Source organism: Hemiscyllium ocellatum, chromosome 8 (assembly GCF_020745735.1).
Source record: "Hemiscyllium ocellatum isolate sHemOce1 chromosome 8, sHemOce1.pat.X.cur, whole genome shotgun sequence".
Classification (NCBI taxonomy): domain Eukaryota; kingdom Metazoa; phylum Chordata; class Chondrichthyes; order Orectolobiformes; family Hemiscylliidae; genus Hemiscyllium; species Hemiscyllium ocellatum.
The window spans coordinates 77,604,958-77,630,683 of record NC_083408.1 but is presented as its reverse complement, the minus strand read 5'-3'; the positions used below and the strand labels follow the sequence as shown (position 1 = coordinate 77,630,683).

The window sequence follows — 25,726 nt, the reverse complement described above, 5'->3', positions numbered from 1 at the left end:
TTATAACAATATGGATTTTTATGATTTTCATTTCCAAATGAGTGGCTTAAAGGTTGCTACAAGTCATTTAGCTGTAGATCTGCTAGCTCTAGATGGATGGCAGAGAAACATGCCTAGACATGTAAAGACTCTTAAAATATCAGGAATCTGCAAAAAGGCAATTTGCGAGCAAGTTCTAGCCTCACAGAGAAACAGCAGAGGGAGCAAAAATTTTGAAGGGACTCAGCACAATTGTCTGCTTTCTGCAACCTTGATTCTTCAAAATTAGTATATAATCATTTTTAACTTTTGAATTGTAAGAAGAAATCTGGCCAAGAATTCAGTGGGTAGAACTGCAAAAAGGCAGCTTACAGTACCACCCTCTTTGAGGAGTTTTAATCATGGGAAGACAAAGAAAGAAAAGGTATACAGCAACCAAATATTGTTCTGTCAAAGGAAGGTTATGCGGCAAGTGCCAAAACCATAGAGAGAGAGCCAGAAAGAGCAGGAAGATTGGTGGAAATGAAAGATAGGTGGGTGAGAAGGGAGAGATCTAGGGCATTAGGTGGGCAAAGGCTGTGGGGCATCAAGTAAGTTGATTTGTGTTTAAAGCAGGTTGGGGCCAGTGGGCATTTGTTATAATGTTAGGTCTGTCAGCATCAATTCAGAGTATCAGATCCAGGTACGCGAGGGATCATTTGGGGTAGGGGATGGTGAATAGTTCCAGACATAACACCAGGTTTTAATCCTATAACTTTTTTTGGATAGCTGTTAAGCTTAAGTGAGTCGGAACCCTGCAAAATCTCAAACTGACTCAGAGCTGGGACATTTTTGGAAGATACAGATGTTGGGAAATTGTCCAAAGGAAATATCAATTTTCCAAGCTATTCCAATGGTGCAGCTACATATCTGCAATTTATACTGCTAGAATGACGATTCCCCTTTCAGAATTTTTGAACCCTCATTTTAACCACTAAATCAGTAAGAAACTTCATTATGACCAAGTTGATTACCAACAGCATCTTCTGAATATTCAACTGTACATTATTCATCAGATGAAATCGTTTCTGAACCAGATATTTTAATATTGATTAGAAAGTTCACATTGACCAGATCCTGTGAATCTTGATAGAGAAGATTACTTTAATCAGACGTTTTCTTATAGTCACTAGGCTACCAGCAAGTGTACAAGTAGATCACTAATCATTCACACTCCCAAAGCTGAAATATCTTTGCCACAACTAAACCTGTTTGTCAGAACTATGACATTTCTCTCAATAATGTAAATCCACTTCATTTGAAGTAGACAAGGAAACCAAAAATGTTAACAGATCTAAACATTAAAAAGCAATGGTTGTTGGTGGCACAATAGGTTGCTTCTTCAAAAAGAGCAATTTAATTCCTTTAAAACATAATTGGACAGATGGAGTCCATAAGTCATGATTCCCTGGAGGTTTGACAAAAATTCTAACTTCAAATTGTGTAATTCTGTGTGCCATTACTACAAGGGTTATAGCGTTGTTGCTATTGAAATTAAGCTGTTATTTGTAGATCAAATATAAGCACGATTGGTCAGTTCTTGACACAAAGTTAAATTTGATTTTAAATCTCTTCAATTCAACATGCAAGTCTGTTGCAAACTGGCTAGACAAGGTCAGAATTATAAAACCTGTTAATATATGCATTGTAGGAAGTTGACTACTACATAGACATGTGTTCTTCACATCTGCTACCTTGATGTGAGGCTTTTGAGTAAAAAGGATTGGATTGTTTCTGACTGCCTGAAATCCAAAGAAAGCTCCCACAACAACAAATATAAAATTACACGATGGCAATTTAAATGTACTAAAAGTAACTTTTAAAAGCCACTTGCTTAAATTGTAACAAAACAAAATGAGAATCCTTTTTCTCAATTTAAAAAAAATCACTAAAACATTTGGCAACTTATAATACCCATTAGTGCAGTCTTCAATTGAATGTTTGTTTATAAAATTCATTCTTTAGTCTTTTTGGCTTCTCTTCTGTAACCACACATTTCGCTATTTCTGTATGGTCTGTTTAGTTTCAGATTTATGTTTGTGGTGCAAAGCACTGCCTATGTATGTTTAGACAGGGTCTAGCAATATGATATTTAAAACACTAATTTCAAAATTCTTTAGACACTGATTAAAATTCTACCAGAAGCCCAGCACATAACTACCATATCTAGAGGTTGTTTTGGTTAATTCTGCAATCATATTCATTCTTCCTGTTCTTTTATCCACTCAAACCAATTACATCTTAATTTTTCACAATTCTGATAAAAGGCCACACACCAGAAATATTAACCTGTTTCTTCTCACCATAGATGCTGTCAGACCTGCTGTGCATTTCCAACATTTTCTGCTTTCATGTAGATATTCAACTATACAATCTAAGTTCATTCTGATTGTTTCATGAGCCCCACATTAACTTCACTAAGAGGAAAACAGTTTGAATGACAGTCTATGGTTTGAAAATATTTCACTGGCAATAAAGCGCTTGAGGTGACCAGCGGACATGACATGCGCTATATAAATACAAAACTGTCCTTTACAGGTGCCACTTGGTCTACTGGCTATATGAATTAAGAGCAGGAATAGGCCATTCAGCCCCTCTAGTCTGCTCTGCTATTCAATTAGATAGTACCTGATCTAAGCATGACCTCAAATCCATATTGCCATCTATCCCTGACAGCCTTAGATTCTTAAATCTCAAGGGGGAGTTTCTACTTCTGCATTAAAAGTATTAGATAACTCTATCTTTAATACTCACTCGGGAAGACTGTACCAAAGACTTGCAATCCTCTGAAAAGAAACATTTCTCCTCATCTGCAATCTTAAATAGAAGGCCACCTTTTTTTCCCCAAAATATTGTCACCTGGTTCTAGTCTCTCCCAGAAGGATCCTTTCAGCATCCACCTAGTCAAGTTATTGCAGTATCCAGTATCTCCAGTGGTTTCCTGAAATCACATGAAGTGAACTAAATTGATTGAAGACTGGCATTTGTGATGCGGTGGATTTCAGGTGGTGGCCGAGGTCGATCATTCATTCAGCAACCGTGGCTGAAGACGGTTGTAAATGAAGATGGTTGCAAATGATTTGGTCTTGTTTTTTTGAAGTGATGTGCTCACTTTTCCCTCCTCCCCATCTAATCAAAATGTGCATACTTGTGAAGTCTCCACTCCCTGTTAGTTGTTTAATGGTGACAACTATTCAATGGATGTGGCAGGATGATAGAGCTTAGATCTGATCCAGTGATCATGGGATCATTTCATTCTGATGCTTTCATGCTACTACTGCTATTTGGCATGCATGGAGTTCTGTATTGTGTCTTCACCAGGTCGACAATTCATTTTTAAGTATGCCTGATGCTACTCCTGGCATGGCCACTTGCACTCTTCGTTGAATCAGGGTTGATCTCCTGGTTTGGTGGAAATGTGAAATGGAGGATTTGCCAGGGAGACTGCAGACTGCGCTTAACTACAGTTTTACTGCTTCTGTGCTCAGTTTTGAGTGCTAGAGCTGTTCAAAGTCTATCACATTTAGTACAGTTAGAGTGCTACACATCATGATGGAAAGTATCCTCAGTAGGAAGATAGGACTTAGTCCCACAAGGCCTAAGCAGTGGTCACTCAAACTGATATTTTCATGGACAGATGCATCTGCAAAGATTAAGCCAATAAATCTTGTGGGTTCCCTCACCCCGATTCTGTACACTTGCCACCCTCAGTGTTTTATCCAACATAAGGTACATACCAAGCTCAAACAAACACAGAACATTGTCTTTCTCAATACTTGAGAATGATCAGCAAGCAAAGTTCATCAGTGTGGCAGAGTGATGCACTCTCCTCAAAGAGTACTGAAAGCACCTATGGTGCATAGTCAAGATTAGAGTAGTGCTGGAAAAGCACAGCAGGTCAGGCAGCATCCAAAACGCTGATTTTCCTGCTCCTCGAATGCTGCCTGACCTGCTGTGCTTTTCCAGCACCACTCTAATCTTGACTCTAATCTCGACTCTAATCTCCAGCATCTACAGTGCCCACTTCTGACCAACGGTGCATATCCTAACGAGCAATTCTAGTCTATAGTCTAGAATTAATAAAATTATGTGATAATGTAGGGCCCATTTCCAGAGGTGCTCTGAACTAATTTCTCACATCCAGTCAAATCTGGATTGAGACTAAACATTTTGCTTTCCAAGGACTCGGCAGTTGTCAAATAGGTGACTGTTATTCATGTGCAAATATTGTGAGTGAGTGTTGGCATCAATTTATCACAACCAGAGCAATGTAAATGGCAATGCAGTTTCCTCCATTCCCACCAACTTTGATGTGGTCCAACAAGTCGTATACATGTGTATCCTCTGGGCAACAACAATAGTAAGCTGAGATGCCCTGATATTAAATTACCTGCTGATGGTCACCATCATGGCTCACACACAATTAACAGCCACTTGGTTGAACTGGTGGCAACACGTAGCACCTGTGCTATCATACCTAGGAAGTAGCCAACAGCATTAGGATAAGTGTTGGGGAAAATAAAACACAGAAGTAGGACATTGTGAAATGGCAAAAAAAAAAGATATCTCCCAATATAGGACACACAAAATATAGAAAAAACATACCTGTGCACATAATGCAACTGGTGAATGGAGTCGATAGCTAACACCATTTCTGCTATGTAAAATTTGGACATTTCTTCTGGCAGTCTGTCTTCGAACTTGCTGAGCAATGTCAGTAGATCTCCACCCACATAGTAGTCCATGACTAAATACTACAAATACACAAAAATACATTTAACATGGTAATATGAATAATATGTTTGAACTTTATACATAATTGTTTAAACAAAAGCCATATCAATAAACAAATGATTATTACCGGCAAAAATCCTGTGGTTTAACAAATTAAGAAACAATTTTCTGAAAAGAACATCCATTTGTTTTGTTTTGTTAGGTAATTGGTTTCAAGGGAAAGCAGACTTACCAAGTAGTTTTCATCTTGAAAGGCATAGTGTAATGTAGTAATCCACTGGCAATCACCATTCACCAGAACATTCCTTTCTTCTCGAAAACACGCGGTCTATACAAAAGGAAGTATTTCAAAAGTTTTTGTGTAAATTTTTTTTATTAGATTCCGCTACAGTGTGGAAACAGGCCCTTCGGCCCAACAAGTCCACACCAACCCTCCGAAGAGTAACCCATGCAGACCCATTACCCTTTGCCTAACACTATGGGCATTTTAGCATGGCCAATTCACCTGACCTGCACATCTTTGGACTGTAGGAGGAAACTGGAGCACCCAGAGGAAATCCACACAGGCGCGGGGAGAATGTGCAAACTCCACTGACAGTTACCAGAGGCTAGATTTAAACCTGGGTCCCTGGCGCTGTGAGGCAGCAGTGATAACCAGACACCGTGCCACCCATTTAGTGAGGTTGCATTATTTCCCCCATTAAGTCCAAATTTTAGCTTACATGCAGACAATTCAAGTGGACTACTGGTCTGACCATAGAGTCAGAGGGATGTACAGCATGGAAACAGACCCTTTGGGCAGACTTGTCCATGCCGACCAGACATCCCAACCTAATCTAGTCCCATTTGCCAGCACTTGGTCCAAATCTCTCTGAACCCTTCCTATACCCATCCAGATGCCTTTTAAATGATGCAATTGGACCAGCCTCCACCACTTTTTCTGGCAGCTCACTCCATGAATGCACCACCCTCTGCGTGAAAAGTTGCCCCTCGGGTCCCTTTTACATTTTTCTCCTCTCACCCTAAACCTATGCCCTCTAGTTCTGGACTCCACCAGCCGCGGGAAAAGACATTGTCTATTTATCCGATCCATGCCCCTCATGATTTTATAAACCTCTATAAGGTCACCTATCAGCCTCAGACTCTCCAGGGAAAACAGCCCCAGTCTATTCACCCTTTTCTTATAGCTCAAATCCTTCTACTCTGGCAACATCCTTGTAAATCTTTTCTGAACTTTTTCAAATTTTACAACATCTTTCTGAGCGGAAGGTAACAGAACTGCACGCAATATTCCAACTTCCTGTACAGCTGCAACATGACTTCAGACTCCTATACTCAATGCTCTGACCAACGAAGGAAGGTATACCAGACACCTTCTTCACTATCTAATCTACCTGCAACTCTACTTTCAAGAGCTATGAACCTGCACTCCAATGTCTCTGTTCAGCAACATCCCCTAGGACCTTACCATTAAGTGTATAAATACTGCTAAGATTTCCTTTTCCATAATGTAGCATTTCACATTTATCTAAATTAAATTCCATCTGCCACCCCTCAGCCCATTGGCCCACCTGATCAAGATCCCATTGTAATCTGAGGTAGCCTTCTTCTCTACCCACTACATTTCCAATTTTGGTGTCATTTGCAAAGTTTCTAACTGTACCTCTTATGCTCGCATACAAATCATTTATGTAAATGATAAAAAGTAGAGGACCCAGCACTGATCCTTGTGGCACTCCACTGGTCACAGCCTCCAGTCTGAAAAACAACCCTCCATCACCACCCTCTGTCTACCACCTTTGAGCCAGTTCTGTATCCAAATGGCTAGTTCGCCCTGTATTCCATGAGATCTAACCAGTCTCCCATGGGGAACCTTGCCGAATGTCTTACTGAAGTCCATATAGATCAAGTCCACTGCTCTGCCCTCATGAATCCTCGTTACTTTTTCAAAAAACTCAATCAAGCTCGTGAGACATGACTTCCCACGCATAAAGTCATGTTGACTATCCCTAATCAGACCTTGAACCAGGAATCAATTAATTAGATAACTAAAAGAGATTAGTACACTAAAGAAAAGCAACCTCATAGTTAAAGTTTCACAATTTTTAAATTATTTTAAAACAAAAAGGTTCCATTCTGAGTCACTGTTGAGATTTCACATAACTTGCAACGGAAGCCCTTCTTTCCATTCTGACTATAACTGAGGTTATTTGTTAACTAATGATCTGGTTTACTTAGTACTAATCATTAGCTCCTGTGGTACAGTGATCATGTCCCTGCTTCTGACCAAGGTTCAAGTCCCACCTATTCCAAAGGCAAGTAATAACATCTTTGAACAGACCAATTAGAAAATATCTACCAATCGTCAGTCTGGCAGCAAATGTTTATTCAAATTAAGGTGAGGATTCAAAACTAAAACAATGGCTGCGCTATACCACTACTATCAGGTGTCAACAATAAACTTTCACTATTAGCAGCAATGTTTCAGAATTGTAACATAATTAAAATGCTGCTACTAGTTCCTTTATAAATCACTATCTGTAAGGTAACACAACCATAAATCTGCCTGAAATATATGAGCATACACTTTTAAGGCAGAGATGGTATATATTTTCAAATGGAACCCAAATAAACTGAGCAAATGAATTGGAGATGCCGGTGTTGGACTGGGGTGTACACAGTTTAAAAATCACACAACACCAGGTTATAGTCCAACATGTTTAACTGGAAGCACACTAGCTTTCGGAGCGACGCTCCTTCATCAGGTGATTGTGGAGGGCTCGATGCCACAATAGTGGGAGGTGTTCCCACTATTACACATGGCAGGTACACATGTGACTCAGCCAACGTTGTCTATCTTATACGTTGCAGGCAAGGATGCCCGGAGGCATGGTACATTGGGGAAACCAAGCAAAGGCTACGACAACGGATGAATGGGCACCGCACAACAGACAGGAGAGTTCCCTCCCAGTTGGGGAACACTTCAGTGGTCCAGGACATTCAGCCTCTGACCTTCAGGTGACCATCCTCCAAGGTGGACTTCGGGACAGGCAGCAGAGGAAAGTGGCCGAGCAGATGCTGATAGCTAAGTTTGGTACCCATAGGGAGGGCCTCAACCAGGACCTTGGGTTCATGTTACATTACAGGTGATCACCATTGCACTACACACACACACACACTCACACACAGACACTCACAACACCCACCCGAGACAGACAGACACAGACACACACACAGACAGAGACAAAGACCCACATGCACACACATATTTTGTTTGGTGAATTTTTATTGCAGTTACATTGCACGTTGCTCAAAAACTGCATATATTCATGTAGAACTCTGAGCTCAAAAACTGCATGAATTTATGTAAAACACTTAGCTCACTTATTAGATTAGAATCAATCTAAACATCAGGTCATAGACAGAGAACACAGTGGGTCAACACCTTCAACATATTGTCTAGCTATCACCATTGTTAGCAGCTAACCCGAGAATGCAGCTTTAAAAAGGGTTTTGTGATTTACACATGAAAGAAGTGAAACTATCACTGTATTCTAACAGATGAAAGGCTTAACAGACAATCAATTTTTCAATGTATAATTTCAGTTACATCACACTGCAAATTTTTGCTATAAATTCTGTGTTACGATCGAGCCCTCCACTATCACCTGATGAAGGAGCATCACTCCGAAAGCTAGTGTGCTTCCAATTAAATCCATTGGACTATAACCTGGTATTGTGTGATTTTTAACTGAGCAAATGAAGTGAATTTGGGAAAGCAAAAACAATTCTGTGGCAACATGTGCTTACAGGCTGTGAATTCCTCTCCTGCTCTGTTCTTTTACCTCTCACAGCTGAGTCAAAAGACTGAGTGCATACAGGTGGATCAGAACGAAAAAATTCACAGGGGCAAAACAGGAAAAATGAATGCTCATATTAATTTAGAAAAATTATGATTTTGACAATAGTCTACATTCTCCTCTACTAATAGTTTTCAACACCACTTGGCAATTAAGGTTTCAACCAATCAGGAAGCAATGGAGGCAAACTCTGCATGGTAGAATTTAAATTTGTATTCAATTACCAAGCATCTACAAATATAGATGAGCGTTATTCACACAGGATTGAGTAATCCTCCAGCCCCCAGAAGGAAATGACCAGGATATTGTGGCACATATCCCTGATTCGCTTTCTATCATCCTTTTCCCAGATCTACCAAAGAATCATCTATGGCAGAGTCAGAAATATAGGTCACAGAGTATTCGTTTTAAAACATAATCAATTATGTTGACTAGACAGCCAAATAGGTAATAGAAGGAAAAGGCAAAGGTTTACCAATCTTGAAAGTTTAAAGTATTGCACCGCCTATAAGTGATTTGTTCAAAGAACGCTGCATTCCCAACAGATTTAATGGAAAGAACTGCGAATGCATATCAAAAAATAATACTTTTTAACAAAGATGTTTTTTACTCTATAGTTTCTAATACTAAGTAGGAGATGTCTTGAAGTAACTGTCAAAGTTAATTTTAGAAAAAGTAGGTCAATCCTTATTTTTATCTGCGTTCCCTTTCCTTCAAAAAAATCCTTGGTGAGAGTGCAACTGGATGGCAAGTCAAATCCAGTCTATCATAAAATTTATGAAATTTCATAACATTTCCTCTTCAACATATCAGCACAATTGTCAGGAAAAATTAAAGGAAGTAAAATTTCTTCCCTACTGCCTCTACGTGATTGTCAGAAGTCCTCCTTAATATCATATTTCAAAAATATGTACTCTGGCCCCTCACAACGTATACAATTGACATTTTAGTTTCAAAATGTCATCTTGCAAGCATAATCCTTCGAGATTAAATCAAGCTTTTATACCTATGCAGGCTTGCAAGGATTGGGTAGTTCAGTTGGTTGGATGGCTAGTTTGCAATGCAGAGTGATACGAACAATTTATGTTCAACTTGCATACTGGCTAAAATCAACTTGAAGGTCTGCCTTCTCTTACTAGCCACTCATCTGAGATGCATTGACCCTTGGATTAAACTCATTGCCAGTTGTGTATCTCTTATGAGAGAATAACCTATGGTCCTCTGGGTCAATGACTATTTGCAACAACAACTTTAAATTTTTTGTAGCTGTGCTGATATATTAGATATTCAGGGCTTGTCAGATTTCAGGTGCATTTGGTAATAAGTTAGGATTTGCAGTTACAAACCGGTTTAAGCAGAAATGCCAAAACATTTATTTTGAAAAGCCACTCTGCTGAGGAACTGAACATGTTGCAATGGCACTCATTTTGAGAGTCCTGCAAATATTTCCCAGCTAAATTTCTCATAGGGAAAGAAACTACTTAAAAAATCAGAACAACACATACAATTAGTTGCAGAATCGTATTATATTACCATTATAAGATTCAACCATGAGAATTATGCCATGGCATAATTTCACTGGAATTCAAAGCATCATTAGCCAAACCTCTCTGTATGATCCATTCCAAAATGGAAATTCGGCTTACAAGAACATACTGAAATCTACATCAAACCATGCTTACCTCAGCACGTTTCAGCATCTCCCACTTATTGAGTATTTTCATAGCATAAACACGTTCAGTGTTTTTCATTTTCACAACTGCCACCTGTAAGAACAAACATGTAAAATTTCAATCTCAATTTATAAATTATTCATCAATTCAAACCTGACAAATGACAGAATCAATATCTAATTTAACTATTTGTTCCATAAGCAAGTTATGGTCATACACCTTTCCAAAAATAATTAACACATTTTGCTTAAGTATATTGAATCCTAGTACACAGCAACCTGGGATATCATGACACTGCATCAATTCTTTCAAACAGCAAGTCTGATATAAATAAAGAACCAGGGAATGGATATAATTCAGTAATTGTGTCCTCCTTCCTGTGTTTCTCCAATAGCCTTTTGAAACTTGATTAACTTAGATACCCTACAGTATGGAAACAGTCCGTTCGGACCAACAAGTCCATGCCAACCCTCCGAAGAGCAACCCACCCTATATTTACCCCTAACTAATGCACCTAACACTATGGGCAATTTAGCATGGCCAATCGACCTAACCTGCACATCTTTGGATTGTGGTAGGAAACCCACGCACACACAGGGAGAACGTGCAAACTCCACACAGGCAGTCGCCCGAGGCAGGAACTGAACCCGGCTCCCTGATGCTGTGATGCAACAATGCTCACCACTGAGCCACCATGCCGCCATGCATTCCACATCCAAACTACTTGTGTTAAAATATATGATTCCTTTTGAGGCCCTGGTTCTTCTGCAAATCACTAAATCTAAGCCTTCTGGTTGTTGTCCCTTTAGCTATCAAACGATTCAAAGTTGATACTTTATTTAGTAGTTAGATTGTGCATCTTGAAGATGCATATCGTAACTCGGAAACAAAACATATTTTTCAATCAGCTTCTAGCAATTTCTGCTCAGCTGTCTTTCCAAATTATATGCGGAACTGTTAAAACAACAAATTCGAAAAGCTTTATTCAGGTAAATTTGATAGGGCGTCAGAAATCTGTAAAATTGACAGGTTATCAAGACTACAAACCAGAATTCATTTAAAATTAAACCAAGTGAGCTTTGAAATTCTTAATCGTCCATTATCAGTTAGAACATAGAACATTACAGTACAGTATACACCCTTTGGCCCTTGATGTTGCGCCAAATTGTGGAACCAATCTGAAGTCCATCTAACCTACACTATTCCATTTTCATCCATATGTTTATCCAATGTCAATTTAAATACCCTTAAAGTTGGCGAATCTACTACTGTTGCAGCAGGGCATTCCACGCCCCTACTACTCTGAGTAAAGAAACCTCTGACTTCTGGCCTATACCTAACACCCCTCAATTTAAATCTATGCCCTCTAGTGCTAGCCATCACCAGTTGCTTGGTTCAAAGTCAGAAATGTACACATTCTAATAATAACTGTAACCAAGAAAGGAGAGAGAAAAAAACAAAACCCTGTATCAAAGCCATCTCATTTGCCATACTCCAGCAGCCTTGCTGAGTAACCGGAGAATACCAGGGACAGCTCAAGGTGAAGCAAAACCTGAGTCCATAAGTTTTAAGATACTTATGGATAAGGATAAAACTGGTCCTCTAATGAAAAGTGTTAAATTTGGGTAAGGCTAATTTCAGCCGTATTAGGCAGGAACTTGAAAAATTAGATTGGGGGCAGCTGTTTGAGGGGAAATCCATATCTGGCATGTAGTACTCTTTTAAAGACCAGTTAATCATAGTTCAGGACCAGCATTTTCCTCCGAGGGTGAAAGGTGAGAATGGCAAGATTCAGGAACCCTGGATAACATGAGATAGTGAAAGTTTAGGCAAAAAAGGAAGCATATGTTGGGTTTATGCAACTGAAATCAGACAAAACCTCTGGGGAATACAAAGGAAGCAGGAAGGAACTCAAACAAGGAATTAGAAGGCTAAAAGTAATCAATGTCCTTGGTAAGTGAGATTAAGCATAATCCCAAGGCATTTTATACATATATTAAGAGCAAGAGAGTAGCTAGGGAAAGATTAGATTACTTACAGTGTGGAAACAGGCCCTTTGGCCCAACAAGTCCACACCGACCCGCCGAAGCGCAACCCACCCATACCCCTACATTTACCCCTTACCTAACACTACGGGCAATTTAGCATGGCCAGTTCACCTGACCTGCACATCTTTGGACTCTGGGAGGAAACTGGAGCACCAGGAGGAAACCCACGCAGACACGGGGAGAACGTGCAAACTCCACACAGTCAGTTGCCTGAGGCGGGAATTGAACCCGGGTGTCTGGCGCTGTGAGGCAGCAGTGCTAACCACTGTGCCACCATGCCGCCCCACAAAAGGGTAGATCCATTCAAGGATAAAGAAAGGAATTTATGCATGGAACCAGAGGAAGTGAAGGAGGTACTTAATGAGTATTTTGCACTGGTATTCACTAAGATGATTATGGATGATGGTAAGATTAGGCAGGGGCATGTTGATATTCTACAGCATGTGGATATTAAGGTGGTGCTGGGTGTCTTAAAAAATATTAAGGTAGATAATTAGCCAGGAGCTGATGGGATTTTTCCCAGGACACAGAGTCAAGAGAGGAGACTGCTGGGGCCTTGATGGAGATCTGTGTATCCTCTTTAGCCACCGATGAGGTCCCAGACGACTGGAGAATAGCCAACATTGTCCATTTGTTTAAGGTGGACAATAGGGATAAACCAGGAAATTATAGGCCAGTAAGCTTTACATCAGTGGTAGGGAAATTATTGAAGAAAATTGTTAGCGACAGAATTTACACATGTTTGGAAAAGAATGGACTTATTAGGAATAGTCAACATGGCTTTGCGCCAGGAAGGTCTTGACTCTCAAATTTGATTCAGTTTTTGAGGAAATGACAAAGGTAACTGATGAAGGTAGGGCAGTGGATTTAGTTTACATGGACCTGAATACAGCACTTGAGAAGATCCCTCGTGGTAGGCTAGTCCAGAAGAGTAAGTCACGTGGGTCTCATGGCAAGTTAAATTGGGTACAAAATTGGCTTGGTGACACAAGGAAGAGGGTATTTGTGGAGGCGTGTTATTCTGACTAGAGGTCTGCAGCTAATGGTGTTCTGTAATGACTACTGCTGAGATCTCTGTTGTTTGTAATACATATAAATGATACAGTTGAAAATGTATGTGACTTATTTAATTAAGTTTGCGGTAGTGAGGGAGATTGTCAAAAGAATAGAGCAGGATATTGAACAGTTGGAAAGTGTGGCAGAGAAATGGCAGGTGCAGTTTAATCCAGACAAATGTGAGGTGATGCATTTTGAGAGGTCAAATGCAAGAGGAAAGTATACAGTAAACAGCAGGACCCTTAACAGCACTGATGCACAGAGGGAACTTGGGCTGCAAGTTCACAGTTCCCTGAAAGTGGCAACATAAGTGGACAAGATGGTAAAGAAGGCATATGACATACTTGCCTACATTGGTCAGGGCACTGTGTATAAAAGTTATCAAGTCAATTGCAGCTGGGCCAATGGACCAATGGGGGATGTTTCATTTAGATAAATGCTAGGTGTTGCATTTGTAAGACAAAGCCGGGTACGACTTACAAAGTTAAGGTTGCTCTCTGGGGAGTATTGTCGAGCATCTAAGGGGACAGGTACACAGTTTCTTGAAAGTGGCAGCACAGATAGACAGATCGGTAAAAAATGCAACTGGCACATTTGCCTTCATTGATCAACTATGATGTGAAGGTGCCGCTGTTGGACCAGGATGGACAAAGTTAAACAGCACACACCACCAGGTTATAGTCCAACAGGTTATTTAGAAGTGCTAGTCAAGTTCAGTACTCAGGAGGATAGCCTCAACCTGGACTTTGGGTTCATGTCACACTACACATGATCCCACTATACTAAACACACACACCCCCTCTCTCATGCATACGCTTTCTCTCTCACAAACCCCTCCCACCCCTGAGGCAAACACTCATACTCACACGCACTCTCCCAGATGAGATCTCTCTCTCTCTCACCTCCCCCACCCCTTCCCCACATGCACGCACACACACAAATCCATGGGTTGACTTTGCATTTGAAGAACTGTAATTGCAGATACATTCTATTTTGTAGAAAAAACACAATCTGCAGGCAGTCAATCCATGTAACATTTTATAAAGTCCTACTTTGGAAATAGAACCAGTCTGACTCAAAATTGGGATCCAGATAGACTCTAACCTCACACCTTTAATGCACTGTCTGATCTGAGATGTCACTTTTTTTGTGAAACCTCAAGTTATCTTGGGAATGTGACTTGAAAGTAGTTCTGGGATTTACATATTAATGAACCAAAACTTGCAACCCTTTCTAAAAGATGAAAGGCTTAATAGCAATCTAGGTTTGTTCAATATATTGTATCAGTTGTACGCATGACATTGATGTGTTGCTATAACTTCTGTCTTTTGTTCCTACTCCACAGCCACCTGAGGAAGGAGTAGCGCTCTGAAAGCTAGTACTTCCAAAAAAATCTGTTGGACTAGAACCTGGTGTTGAGATTTTTCACACCATTTGTCAGAACATTGAGTATAGCAGTTAGGACATCGTGTTGCAGCTGTCCAAGACATTGGTGAGGCCGCTTTTGGAGTACTACATACAATTCTAGTCATCCAACTATAGGAAGGATGTTGTTAAACTGGAAAGGGTGCAGAAAAGGTTTACAAGAATGTCACTGAGACTACAGCGGTCCAGTTACAAGGAGAGGCTGGACAGGCTTGGACTTTTTTCCCTTTAGCATGGGAGGCTGAGGGGTGATCTTATAGAGATTTATGAAATCAGAGATAAGGTGAACCAATCCACCACCACCACCCTCTGTCTTCTACCTTTGAGCCATTTCTGTTTCCAAATGGCTAGTTCACCCTGTATTCCATGAGATCCAACCTTGCTTTGCAGTCTAGTGAATTGATTAATCATGCAAATAGATGTAAAGAGGTACATAGAGTCAGAATTGTACGGTACATCAACAAACCTTTTGATCCAACTCGTCTATGCTGACCAGATATCCCAAATCAATCTTGTCCGATTTGCCAGCATTTCGCCCATACCCTTCTAAAACCTCCCTTTTCACTTGCCCATCCAGATCTCTTTTTAAATGCTGTTGTTGTACCAATCTCCACTATCTCCCCTGGCAGCTCATTCCATACATACACACCCTCTGCATGAAAATGTTGCCCCTCCGTACCCTTTTAAATCTTTTCCCTCTCACCTTAAACCTGTGCCCTCTAATTTTGGACTCTCCTACCCTGGGTAAAAGATGTTGGAGTTGTGATTAGAGAGACATGGCTGCCAAATGACCACAAATGGAAACTGAACATCCAGGCATATGCAGGATTTAGGAAGGACAGGCAAAATGGAAAAAGCTGTGGAATTGCATTATTGGTTAAAGAGAACACAAATGTAATATTAAAATAAAAATCTTAGCACAGATGCAGTAGAATCTTTGTGGGTAGAATAGAGAAATGACAAAGGGGAAAAAACCATTGATGGGGAAATATACAGACCACTGTGTGGTAATGTTGGGAAGCATGTTGAACAGGAAATCAGAGATGCATCCGCTAAAGGAGCACTTGTAATTATGGGTGACTTTAATCTAAATATAGATTGGGAGATTCAAATTAGTCACAATACTTGAGGGGATAAATACCTAGAGTATAAATGGGATGTTTCTCTGGACTATTACGTTGTGAAACCAACTAGAAAACAGTCCATCTTAGACGGAGTATTATGCAAGAAAAAATGCATCATTGGTACTGCAGTTATGAGACCCCCTCAGGGATGAGCAACCATAATATGATAGAATTCTTTATCAAAGTGGAGAGTGACACAGGTGATCTCGAGACTAGGGTTCTGAATCTTCAGGGAATCCACAATGGTTCGAGGGCTGAATTGGCTATGATGATTATGCAAAGTTATTGAAAGTGATAATAGGGGATAGGCAATGGCAAACATTCAAAGAACAAATGGATGAATTACAAAAATTGTTCATTCCTGTATGACACAAGAGTGCAAAGAGAACAGTGACCAAACAATGGCTTACGAGGGAAGTTAAAGATAGTAATAGATGCAAAAACAAAAAAAGAGGCATACAAATTGGCAAGAAAGTGACAGTCTTGAGAACTGGGAACAGCTTAGCAAAGAAGGACCAAGGGATTGATTAAGAAGGGGGAAATAGAGCAACGGAGTAAGCTTGCAGGGAACCGACTGTAAAAGTTTCTATAGGTACATAAAGAGACCAATATAGGTCCCTTAGAGTCAGAAATGGGAGATATTATATTGGGAAACGAAGAAATGGCTGGTGAACTAAACTCAAAATAAAACAAAGAACAACAGATGCTATAGATCTGAAACAAAAACAGAAATTGATGGCGCAACTCAGATCCAGCAGCACCTGTTGGGGAGCAAGCAGAGTTAACATTTTGAGTCCATCAAAACTGATGAAGGATCTGAAGAGTCAATTTCTGTTTTTGAACTAAATTTGTACTTTGCTTTGTCTTCACAAAGGAGGACATGAGCAATGCACCAGACCACAGGGTTTAATGGGAGGGAGGAACTGAATCAAATTTGTATTAGTGGAGAAACATGTGGGGGAAATTTATGGAGTCAAAGGACAATAACTCCTCAGGCCTGATAACCTACATGTGCAGGAAGTGGCTTCAGAATAGTGGATGCATGGAGGCTAGCTAGCTAAGTGGTGGTGGTTGTGGGGGGGGGGGGGGGGGAGAAGAGAGATAATTATACACCAGTTAGTTGTGTGGAAAATGCCGGGATGTATTATCAAAGCACTTAGAAATCAGATACAGTCAATATGGATTTACAAAAGGCCAAACCATGCTTCACGAATCTACTGGAACTCTTCGGACATTAACCAGAAGTGTTGATGGGGAAGGCCAATGAATGTTATTTACTTGGACTTTCAGAAGGCTTTCGACAAGTCCCACATAAGAGATAAATATGTAAAATTAAAGCACATGGGACTGGCAGGAGTGTATTAAGATGGATAGAAAACTGATCAGCAGATAGGAACAAAGAGGGACTTTCTCTGAAAGGCAAGCAGAGAGTAGTAGGGTATTGTTGGGATTGGTCCAAGCTATTCACAATTGATGTTAATGATTTAGATGAGGGAAATAAATACAACCTTTCTCAATTTGCAGATGAGATGAAGCCGGATGCAAGGGTGAGTTGTGAGGAAGATGCAGAGATGTTGCAGTGTGATTTGGACAGGCTGAGTGAGCGGGCTGCGTGGCAGATGGAGTACAATTAGGATAAATTTGAGGCTATTCACTTTTGGTAGTACAAATAGGAAGGCAGATTGTTATTTGAATGGCTGAAAATTGAGAGGAGAATGATCAATGAGACTTGGGTGTTCTTGTGCACCAGTCACTGAAAACAAGTGCACAGATGCAGCAGGCAGTAAAGAAGGCAAACTATATATTAACCTTTATAATCGAGAGGAGTCGAACCCAGGAATAAGGATGTCTTCCTATAATTATATAGGGCATTAGTAAAGCCACACTTTGAATACTGGTGTGCAGCTTTGGTCCCCTTACGGGAGAAAGAATGTTTTTGCTGTAAGACAGAATATAATAAAGGTATACCAAATTGATTCCTTAGATAACAAAACTGACATATGAGGAGCAATCGAGTCAACTAGGACAATATTCAAAGGAATTTAGAAGAATGGGAGGGGGTGGCATACCTCAAAAAAATCTACACTATTCCAACAGGATTAGACAGTTAGATGCAGGAAAGATACACACAGTACTTGGTAAGTCCAAAACCAGGGGTCATAGTTTAAGGGTAAACCTTTCAAGCATAACATTTTTGGACTGAGATGAGAAGAAATTATTTCATCGAGAAAATGGTGAGTCTGGAATTCACTACCACAGAAAGTGGTTGAGGCCAAAACATTTTACATTTTACGAGGAGGATGTGGATGTAGCTCTCATGACTAAATGGATCAAGGGGTGTGGCAGAGGGAAGGATTAGGACAATGAACTTGATTAGCTATAATCATAATGATTGGTAGAGCAGACTTGAGGAGCCAAATGAATATGGTGGTAGTAAAAGCACAGTAGCTGAAAATGTGTTGCTGGTTAAAGCACAGTAGGTCAGGCAGCATCTGAAGAGTAAGAGAGTCAACATTTCGGGCTTAACCCTTCATCAGTCCAAAGTGCTTAAAGGCCCCAAAGTCATTTTGATAGCCACTGAGAAGAGGCAAGTGCATAAGATGAGCGACGTGGATGAGGGAATAGGGTGACATGAGTGGAAAGCGGGTAAAAATACAGAGTTGGGGTTTGGAGAATTGTTGAATTTTGATGTTTTGGTTTGGGTCAGGAGGTTGGGCTTCAGATGAGTTGGCGATGGGGTTGGGGTGATTCAAGTGGGTGACGATCAGGGCCACTACATTCCTCTACAATGTAAATCTGTTCTTTTAATCCTTACCTTTCAAATGTTTTCCTTTCAGAACTCTTTTAGATTGCAAAGACATAGAATGGTATGTCAAAAAAAAAGAGAATATCATTTGTCTAAATATGTTGCTTTAACTGTCAGTTTAAAAGATTATCATATTCATTTGGTTCAAAATGGAAAATAACTGGCAAATCTTTTCAAGTTTGATTTTAGAGTATAAGTCAGACTCTGACCTAGTATTAACTGGCAACTGATTTGATAGTGGCAGCTATCAATCATCTGAAACCCTGTGTCTGAATAAAGCATTGGTGACTGTAGCAGGAAGCTAGAAAGTGATTTTTATAGCACATGGTTGAGGTAGACAGCAGAGTAGAAAATTAGCAAGCAGGATGCCATATGTAGTAATCACCAGATTTCTCCCAGTACCGTGAGTCTAGAACTAGGAAGATAGATCATAGAGATATATAGCATGGAAACAGACCCTTTGGTCCAACCCGTCCATGCCGACCAGATATCCCAATGCAATCTCGTCCCACCTGCCAGTACCTGGCCCATATCCCTCCAAACCCTTCCTATTCATACCCATCCAAATGCCTCTTAAATGGTGCAGTTGCACCAGCCTCCACCACTTCCTCTAGCAGCTCATTCCATACACGTACCACCCTGTGTGAGAAAAAGTTGCCCCTCTTTTGTATCTTTCCCTTCTCACCCTAAACCTATGCCCTCTAGTTCTGAACTCTCCGACTCCAGGTAAAAAAAAAACTTTGCCAATTTACCCTATCCATGTCCCTCGTGATTTTGTAAACCTCTAGAAGGTCACCCCTCAGCCTCCGACGCTCCAGGGAAAACAATCCCAGCCTGTTCAGCCTCTCCCTATAACTCAAATCCTCCAACCCTGGCAACACCCTTATAAATCTTTACTGAATCCTTTCAGGTTTCACATCTTTCCAACAGGAAGGAGATCAGAATTGCATGCAATATTCCAACAGTGGCCCAACCAATGTCCTGCACATCTGCAACATGATGTCCCAACTCCTGTACTCAATACTCTGACCAATAAAGGAAAGCATACCAAACACCATCTTCACTATCCTATCTACCTGCGGCTCCACTTTCAAGCAGCTATGTACCTGCACTCCAAGGTCTCTTTGTTCAGCAACACTCCCTTGGACCTTACCATTAAGTGTAGAAGTCCTGCTAAGATATGCTTTCCCAAAATGCAGCACCTTGCATTTATCGGAATTAAACTCCATTTGCCACTTCTCTGCCCATTGACCCATCTGGTCAAGATCCTGTTGTAATCTGAGGTAACCCTCTTCGCTGCCCACTACACTTCCAATTTTTGGTGTCATCTGCAAACTTACTAACTGTACCGTTTATGCTCATATCCAAATCATTTATGTAAATGACAAAAAGTAGAGGACCCAGCACCGATCCTTGTTGCACTCCATTGGTCACAGGCCTCCAGTCTGAAAAACAACCCTCCACTACCACCCTCGCCTTCTACCTTTGAGCCAGTTCTGTATGCAAATGGTCGGTTCTCCCTGTATTCCATGAGATCTAACCTTGCTAAATCAGCCTTACTGAAGTCCACATAGATCACATCTACCGCTCTGCCCTAATCAATCCTCTTTGTTACTTCCTCAAAAAAACTCAATCAAGTTTGAGACATGATTTCCCCCACACAAAGCCATGTTGATGATCCCTAATCAGTTCTTGCCTTTCCAAATACATGTTAAGGCAGATGAATGGGTGATTGGAAAGATGGTGCAGGAGTAAGAGCATCAGAGTCCTAGACATTGCATAATCTCTGGAAAAGAACAGAGCTGGGACTGAGAAACTTGTGGGGTGTTTTGGTAACGCTGGTGGGAGGACGATAATGTAATTTGGCAGAAGCGTGGAAACCAAGAGATGATAGAGAGAAATATTGAGATTCACAAAAGACTTGGAAGAGTTGGAGTATGGGAGAAAGTAAAGTAGCTTAAATCAGGGTTATTATGCCTGTGAGTGAATGAAGTATAGTTAACAAGGTTGGAGATTTACGGACACAGATTGCCATTGAAAATACGATTTTGTGGTGAAACAGAGGCCTGGCTCAAAGAATGGCAGAATCAGGTGTTAAATATTCCTAGGGACAAGTTATTCAGAGAGAAAAAAAATAGAAAGGGAGGAACTGGGGAGGGGTGGTAGGATTGAAACAAGCACATTGTAGTCCTGGAGGAAGAGGTTACCCTTGGAGGGTTCAAACCTTTGCTAGATCCAAGGATCAAGGAGAGTGCAATTACATTGCTCAGCGTAGTCTAAGTACTGCCAACTAGTGGAAAGGTTGCAGAGGAACAAATCTGCAGGGAAATTATTGAGAGATGCCATCATTATACAGCTGTTACGTTGGAAACTTAGCTATCCAAAAATAAACTGGGAGTTAGGTTATGAAGGGCTATTGTCCCTAGGTTGTGTTCAGGTGAATTTCTGACCGCAGTCATAGTCTAATTCAACGTGAAAAGATGCTCTATTGGACCTGGTTCTTGAAAATGATAATGATAGAAGTGGATAAATTTTAGTGGGTAACATTTAGGAATCTGTGATTAATGTACCATAAGGTTTAGAATGATGAAGACAGACAATTCAATGGGACAAGAATAAAGTAGAGGTTGCATAAACTAACAAAAATGTAGGTGGGAGAAACTAACTGAGTAAAGTGTCTATTTGGGTATTTTCTCTTAATGATCGACAATCAATTCTGAGCTGCCTGGATAAAAGAGGCACAGACCCATACAGCATGGAAACAGATCCATTGCTCCAACTCGTTCATATCCACCAGGAAACCTAAACAACTAGTCCCATTTGCCTGTGCTTGGCCCATCTCTCTCTAAACCTTTCCTTTTACATGTTGTAACTGTATCTGTGTTAACCACTTCCTCTGGCAGTTCACTCCATCTAGAAACAACCCTCTGCGTGAAAAAGTTGCCCATCAGGTCCCTTTCAAACCTTCCCTGTCTCATCTTCAAAATGTGCCCTCTAGTTTTAGACCCCTCTATCCTGGGAGAAGACCTTGGCTATTCATCTTATCGATGCCTCTCATAATTGTATAAACTTCTATAAAGGTCATCCCTCAGCCTCCAACGCTCCAGAGAAAAAGTCTCAGCTGATCCAGTCTCTCCTTATATGATAAACCTCCTAGTCCAAGTAGGATCCTAATAAATCTTTTCTGCACTCTTTCTGTTTAACATTATCCTTCCTGCAGTAAGGCGGCCAGACCTGTATGCAGAATTCCAAATATGTCCTCACCAACATCACTGACAGCTGCAACAGAACATCCAAAATCCTAAATTCAATGTCCTAACCAATTAAGACCAAGCATGCCAAATGCTTTTTTCCCTCCTCTGTCGACCTCAGTCACCCACCTCTTGTGGCTCAGCATGGAAACAACCTTGTTGATCTTTAAGAGGCTCTATTCTCTCCCTAGTTGCACTTTTGCTCTTCATGTGCTTGTACAATCCCTTTGAGTTCTCCTTTACCTTATCTGCCAAAGCCAGCTCATGTCCCATTTTAGCACTCCTTACTATTCTTGTGCACTCTGACAGCCTTTATACTCAAGGAATTCATAATCCCAGGTGCATATATATCATAGGAACAGGAAATTTGATGTTTCGGGCATAAGCCCTTCATGCCTGAAACATCGAATTTCCTGTTCCTTGGATGCTGCCTGACCTGCTGCGCTTTAACCAGCAACACATTTTCAGCTCTGATCTCCAGCATCTGCAGACCTCACTTTTTCCTCGCATATATATCATATGCCTCCTTCTTCTTGACCAGGTTCTCAGTAACTCTAGACATCTAGGGGTTTCTCCCTCCTGCCAATCTTAACCTTCACTCTAACAGGAACATACTGACCCTGAACCCTTATTAACTCACTTTTGAATGCCTCCCATTTACTAGACGTCCCTTTGCCTGCGAACAGCCTCCCTCAAACAACTTTTGAAAGTTCCTGAGAACATCAAAATTGGCCTTTTCCCAATTTAGAACATTAATTTGTCTTCCATTATGAAAATTGATTCAAAATACCTATTCAGTTCCTTCATCATTTCTTTGCTCCTCATTGCTACTGGTCCAGCTTCATTTTCTAGCAGTCCAATGTCCACTTGTGCCTCTCTCATCATGTAAAATTTGAAACAAACTCTTGCAATCTTACTTTATATCACTAGCGAGCTTCCTCTCAGAATCTATCTTCTCCACCCCCCCTTATTGTTTTTTTTCCAATTATCCATTGCTGATTTTTACAGGATCACCAATTCTCCAGCTTCCCACTAAGCTTTACCATGTTTTTTTCTTTTGCTCTAATGCTGTCCCTGAGCTCCCTTGTCAGCTATGGTTGCCTCATCCTGCCCCAAGTATGCTGCTTCTTCATGGGATGAATTTTTGAAAAGGATAAGCCCAGCAACAGACCCGCTAGGTAAATTTCAGTGGTGGATAAGTTAATAGTAACAATTAATCCATATAAAATTGTCAATTTGGAGGAAGATAGGTTGCTAAGGTAATGCTGTTGATGTAGTGTACATGGATGGCCAAAATGCATTCAATATAGTACTGAACAAAAAACCTGGGAGAAAATTTACAGCCCACAGATTAAAAGGGATAATAGCAACTTGGATACATAATTGGCTGAAGGATAGCAAACACAATAGTTGTCAATCAATATTTTTCAGGCTGGCAGAAGGTTTGAACTGGAGTTCCTCAGTGGTTGGTATTGGGACCCTTGCTTTTCATGATCTAGATTTTTGTGTGCAGGGGATAATTTCAAAGTTTGAGGATAATCTGGCACTTGGAAGCATTGCAAGCTGTAAGGTAGATAGTGTAGCACTTCAAAAAGACACACAAGTTGGAGGAGTGAGTGGGAGATGAAGTTCAATTCAGAAAAGTGAACGAGGTTGATTTCAGGAAGAACATGGGCAGACAATAAAAAATGGATTATACTTCTAAAGGGCTGTAGGAGTAGAGGTAGCCAGCTGCATATATGCATAGATCATTTAAGATGGCAGGACAGGTGGCGAAAACAATTAATAAAGCATAGTGTCCTCAGCATTATTAATAGGGGCACAAAGTACAAGAAAAAGGAGGTTATGCTGAATAAGACACCTGTTAGACATCAACTGTAGTGCGGTGTACAGTTCTGGATGCCAGACTTATGAAGACTATGAATGCACTGTGGATAGAGCACAGAAGAGATCTTCAAGAATAGTACTTGAGATGATAACCTTCAGTTATTTGGGTGGGTTAGAGTGCTTGATACTGTTCTGTTTGGAGAGAGGGTGGCTTTTATTTTTTAATTCATTCATTGGATGTGATAGTTATTGGCTGGCCAGCGTTTCTTGCCTGTCCACTGTTGACTTCGAGGAAGCGGTGGTGAACTGCTGCAGTCCATATGCTCAAGGTTGGCCCACATGCCATTAGAGGAGATTCCAGGATTTTGACCCAGCCACAGTGAAGCAACGGAAATATATTTCAGATTCAGAATGTCAGTAGCTTGGAGGGGAATTGCAGGTGGTGGTGTTCCCATGTAAAGAAAAGTTATGACAGAAATGTTTAAGGTCATGAGGGCTAGATAGAGTAGATAAGCAGCAACTGTTTCTGTTTGTAAAAGAATCAAAAATGAGGGGTGATGGATTTCAAGTAACTTACAAAAGGAAGCAAATAGGATATGAGGATAAACAACTTTTTCACACTGAGTAGATTGGGTCTGTAAGGCACTGCCTGGAATTGCGGTGGAAGCAAGTTCATTTTGGATATTCAAGAGGGCATGAGAGATTAAAATAAACGTGCCAAGGTAAAAAGGCAGAAAAATTGCACCAAGTTATGATGCTCATTTGAAAAGCCAGTGCAAACGGGATGGACTGAATGGCCTCCCTCTGCGATTTAACTCTTATGATTTTATTACTAACGTTATTTATTTTGGTTCCCATAAATTTCTTGCAGTTTTGAAAGGAATAAACATCTTTCCACAATAACTAGAGCTATTACATCAAAGAAAACATTCAAGTTAACAAATTTGAAAGTATAAGTGTCAATTTAAATTGGGTGAGTTTGTTTTCAAGCCTCAAGAGTTAAAGTTAGAAGAAATTAATGGTAATTTACAGTGCTACAGCTATTCCTTTTCTACAGAACATGAGATAATACATTAGTTATAATGGCAGGTTAGTAATACAGAATGCATAACATGCTGTAATGGTAAATTTGTGTCTTTCTATGGCCTCAACTCGCACAACCACTTTATCAATCCATTAAAAGTAGGTCGCACTAATGCAAAGCATGTGATCTCCATGCTCATACTTGCATGGGCAGTGCACAAGCACTTCAGCCTTTTCATGTGATTAATCATGAAATGATCAACAACAAAAAAAAACAATGTGCAAATAGGTTTGATTATGTGCACACTTTATTCCCTTGGCTACTGCTTACTGGTTATCTGCTAAAACATTTAACATTTGACCCATTTAGCCCCATAACCATTCTAGAAAAACTGCTCTTTAAAGCAAGTTTATCCCATGCGAGGGCAACTCTTGCAGTGCTGTGGTAGTGCCAGTAACTTTGGGCCAGAAGGTCAGATTCAAGTCCCACCTTCTCTAGTGGTCTGTCAATGAGCAGGTTGTTTAAAATACCTACCTGTGTAGTTGTGGTGACCAGAAGTGAACACAGTACATCAAATGCATTCCAAACAGTGCTTTACACAACTGTGGTGTGACCTTTCCACCTTCGTATTACAGCTTGCTCGAGATAAAGACCCACATTTCATTCGTGTTTTTTTCCCCATCCGTTGGGTAGCTTTTACCAGTTTTAGTACATGGGCCACTAAATCTAGTTAAGCTCTCCACTGTCAGTTTAATCCAAGCAAAAGGGATAGAGAAATGTAAAGAACCATTCCCATTAGATAAGACTTCAGAAGACTAGACCTTTAAGCTGATTCCGCCATTCAATAGGATCATGGCTGATATGGTCGTAGTTTCAGCTA

General features: G+C 40.4%; 1 protein-coding gene across 2 annotated transcripts in view; it reads right to left on the bottom strand.

Annotated features, from left to right (window-relative positions):
• The window catches only part of cdc42bpb (CDC42 binding protein kinase beta (DMPK-like)), a 210,350-nt gene that overhangs the window by 92,968 nt on the left and 91,656 nt on the right, over positions 1-25,726 (bottom strand). For both annotated transcript variants that reach the window (XM_060829247.1, XM_060829248.1), the window contains exons 3-5: positions 10,295-10,378; positions 4,985-5,080; positions 4,624-4,772 (exon numbers count right to left, since the gene is read on the bottom strand). In XM_060829247.1, the coding sequence (XP_060685230.1) occupies positions 4,624-4,772; positions 4,985-5,080; positions 10,295-10,378 (329 nt within the window). The remainder of the gene's footprint in view (positions 1-4,623; positions 4,773-4,984; positions 5,081-10,294; positions 10,379-25,726) is intronic.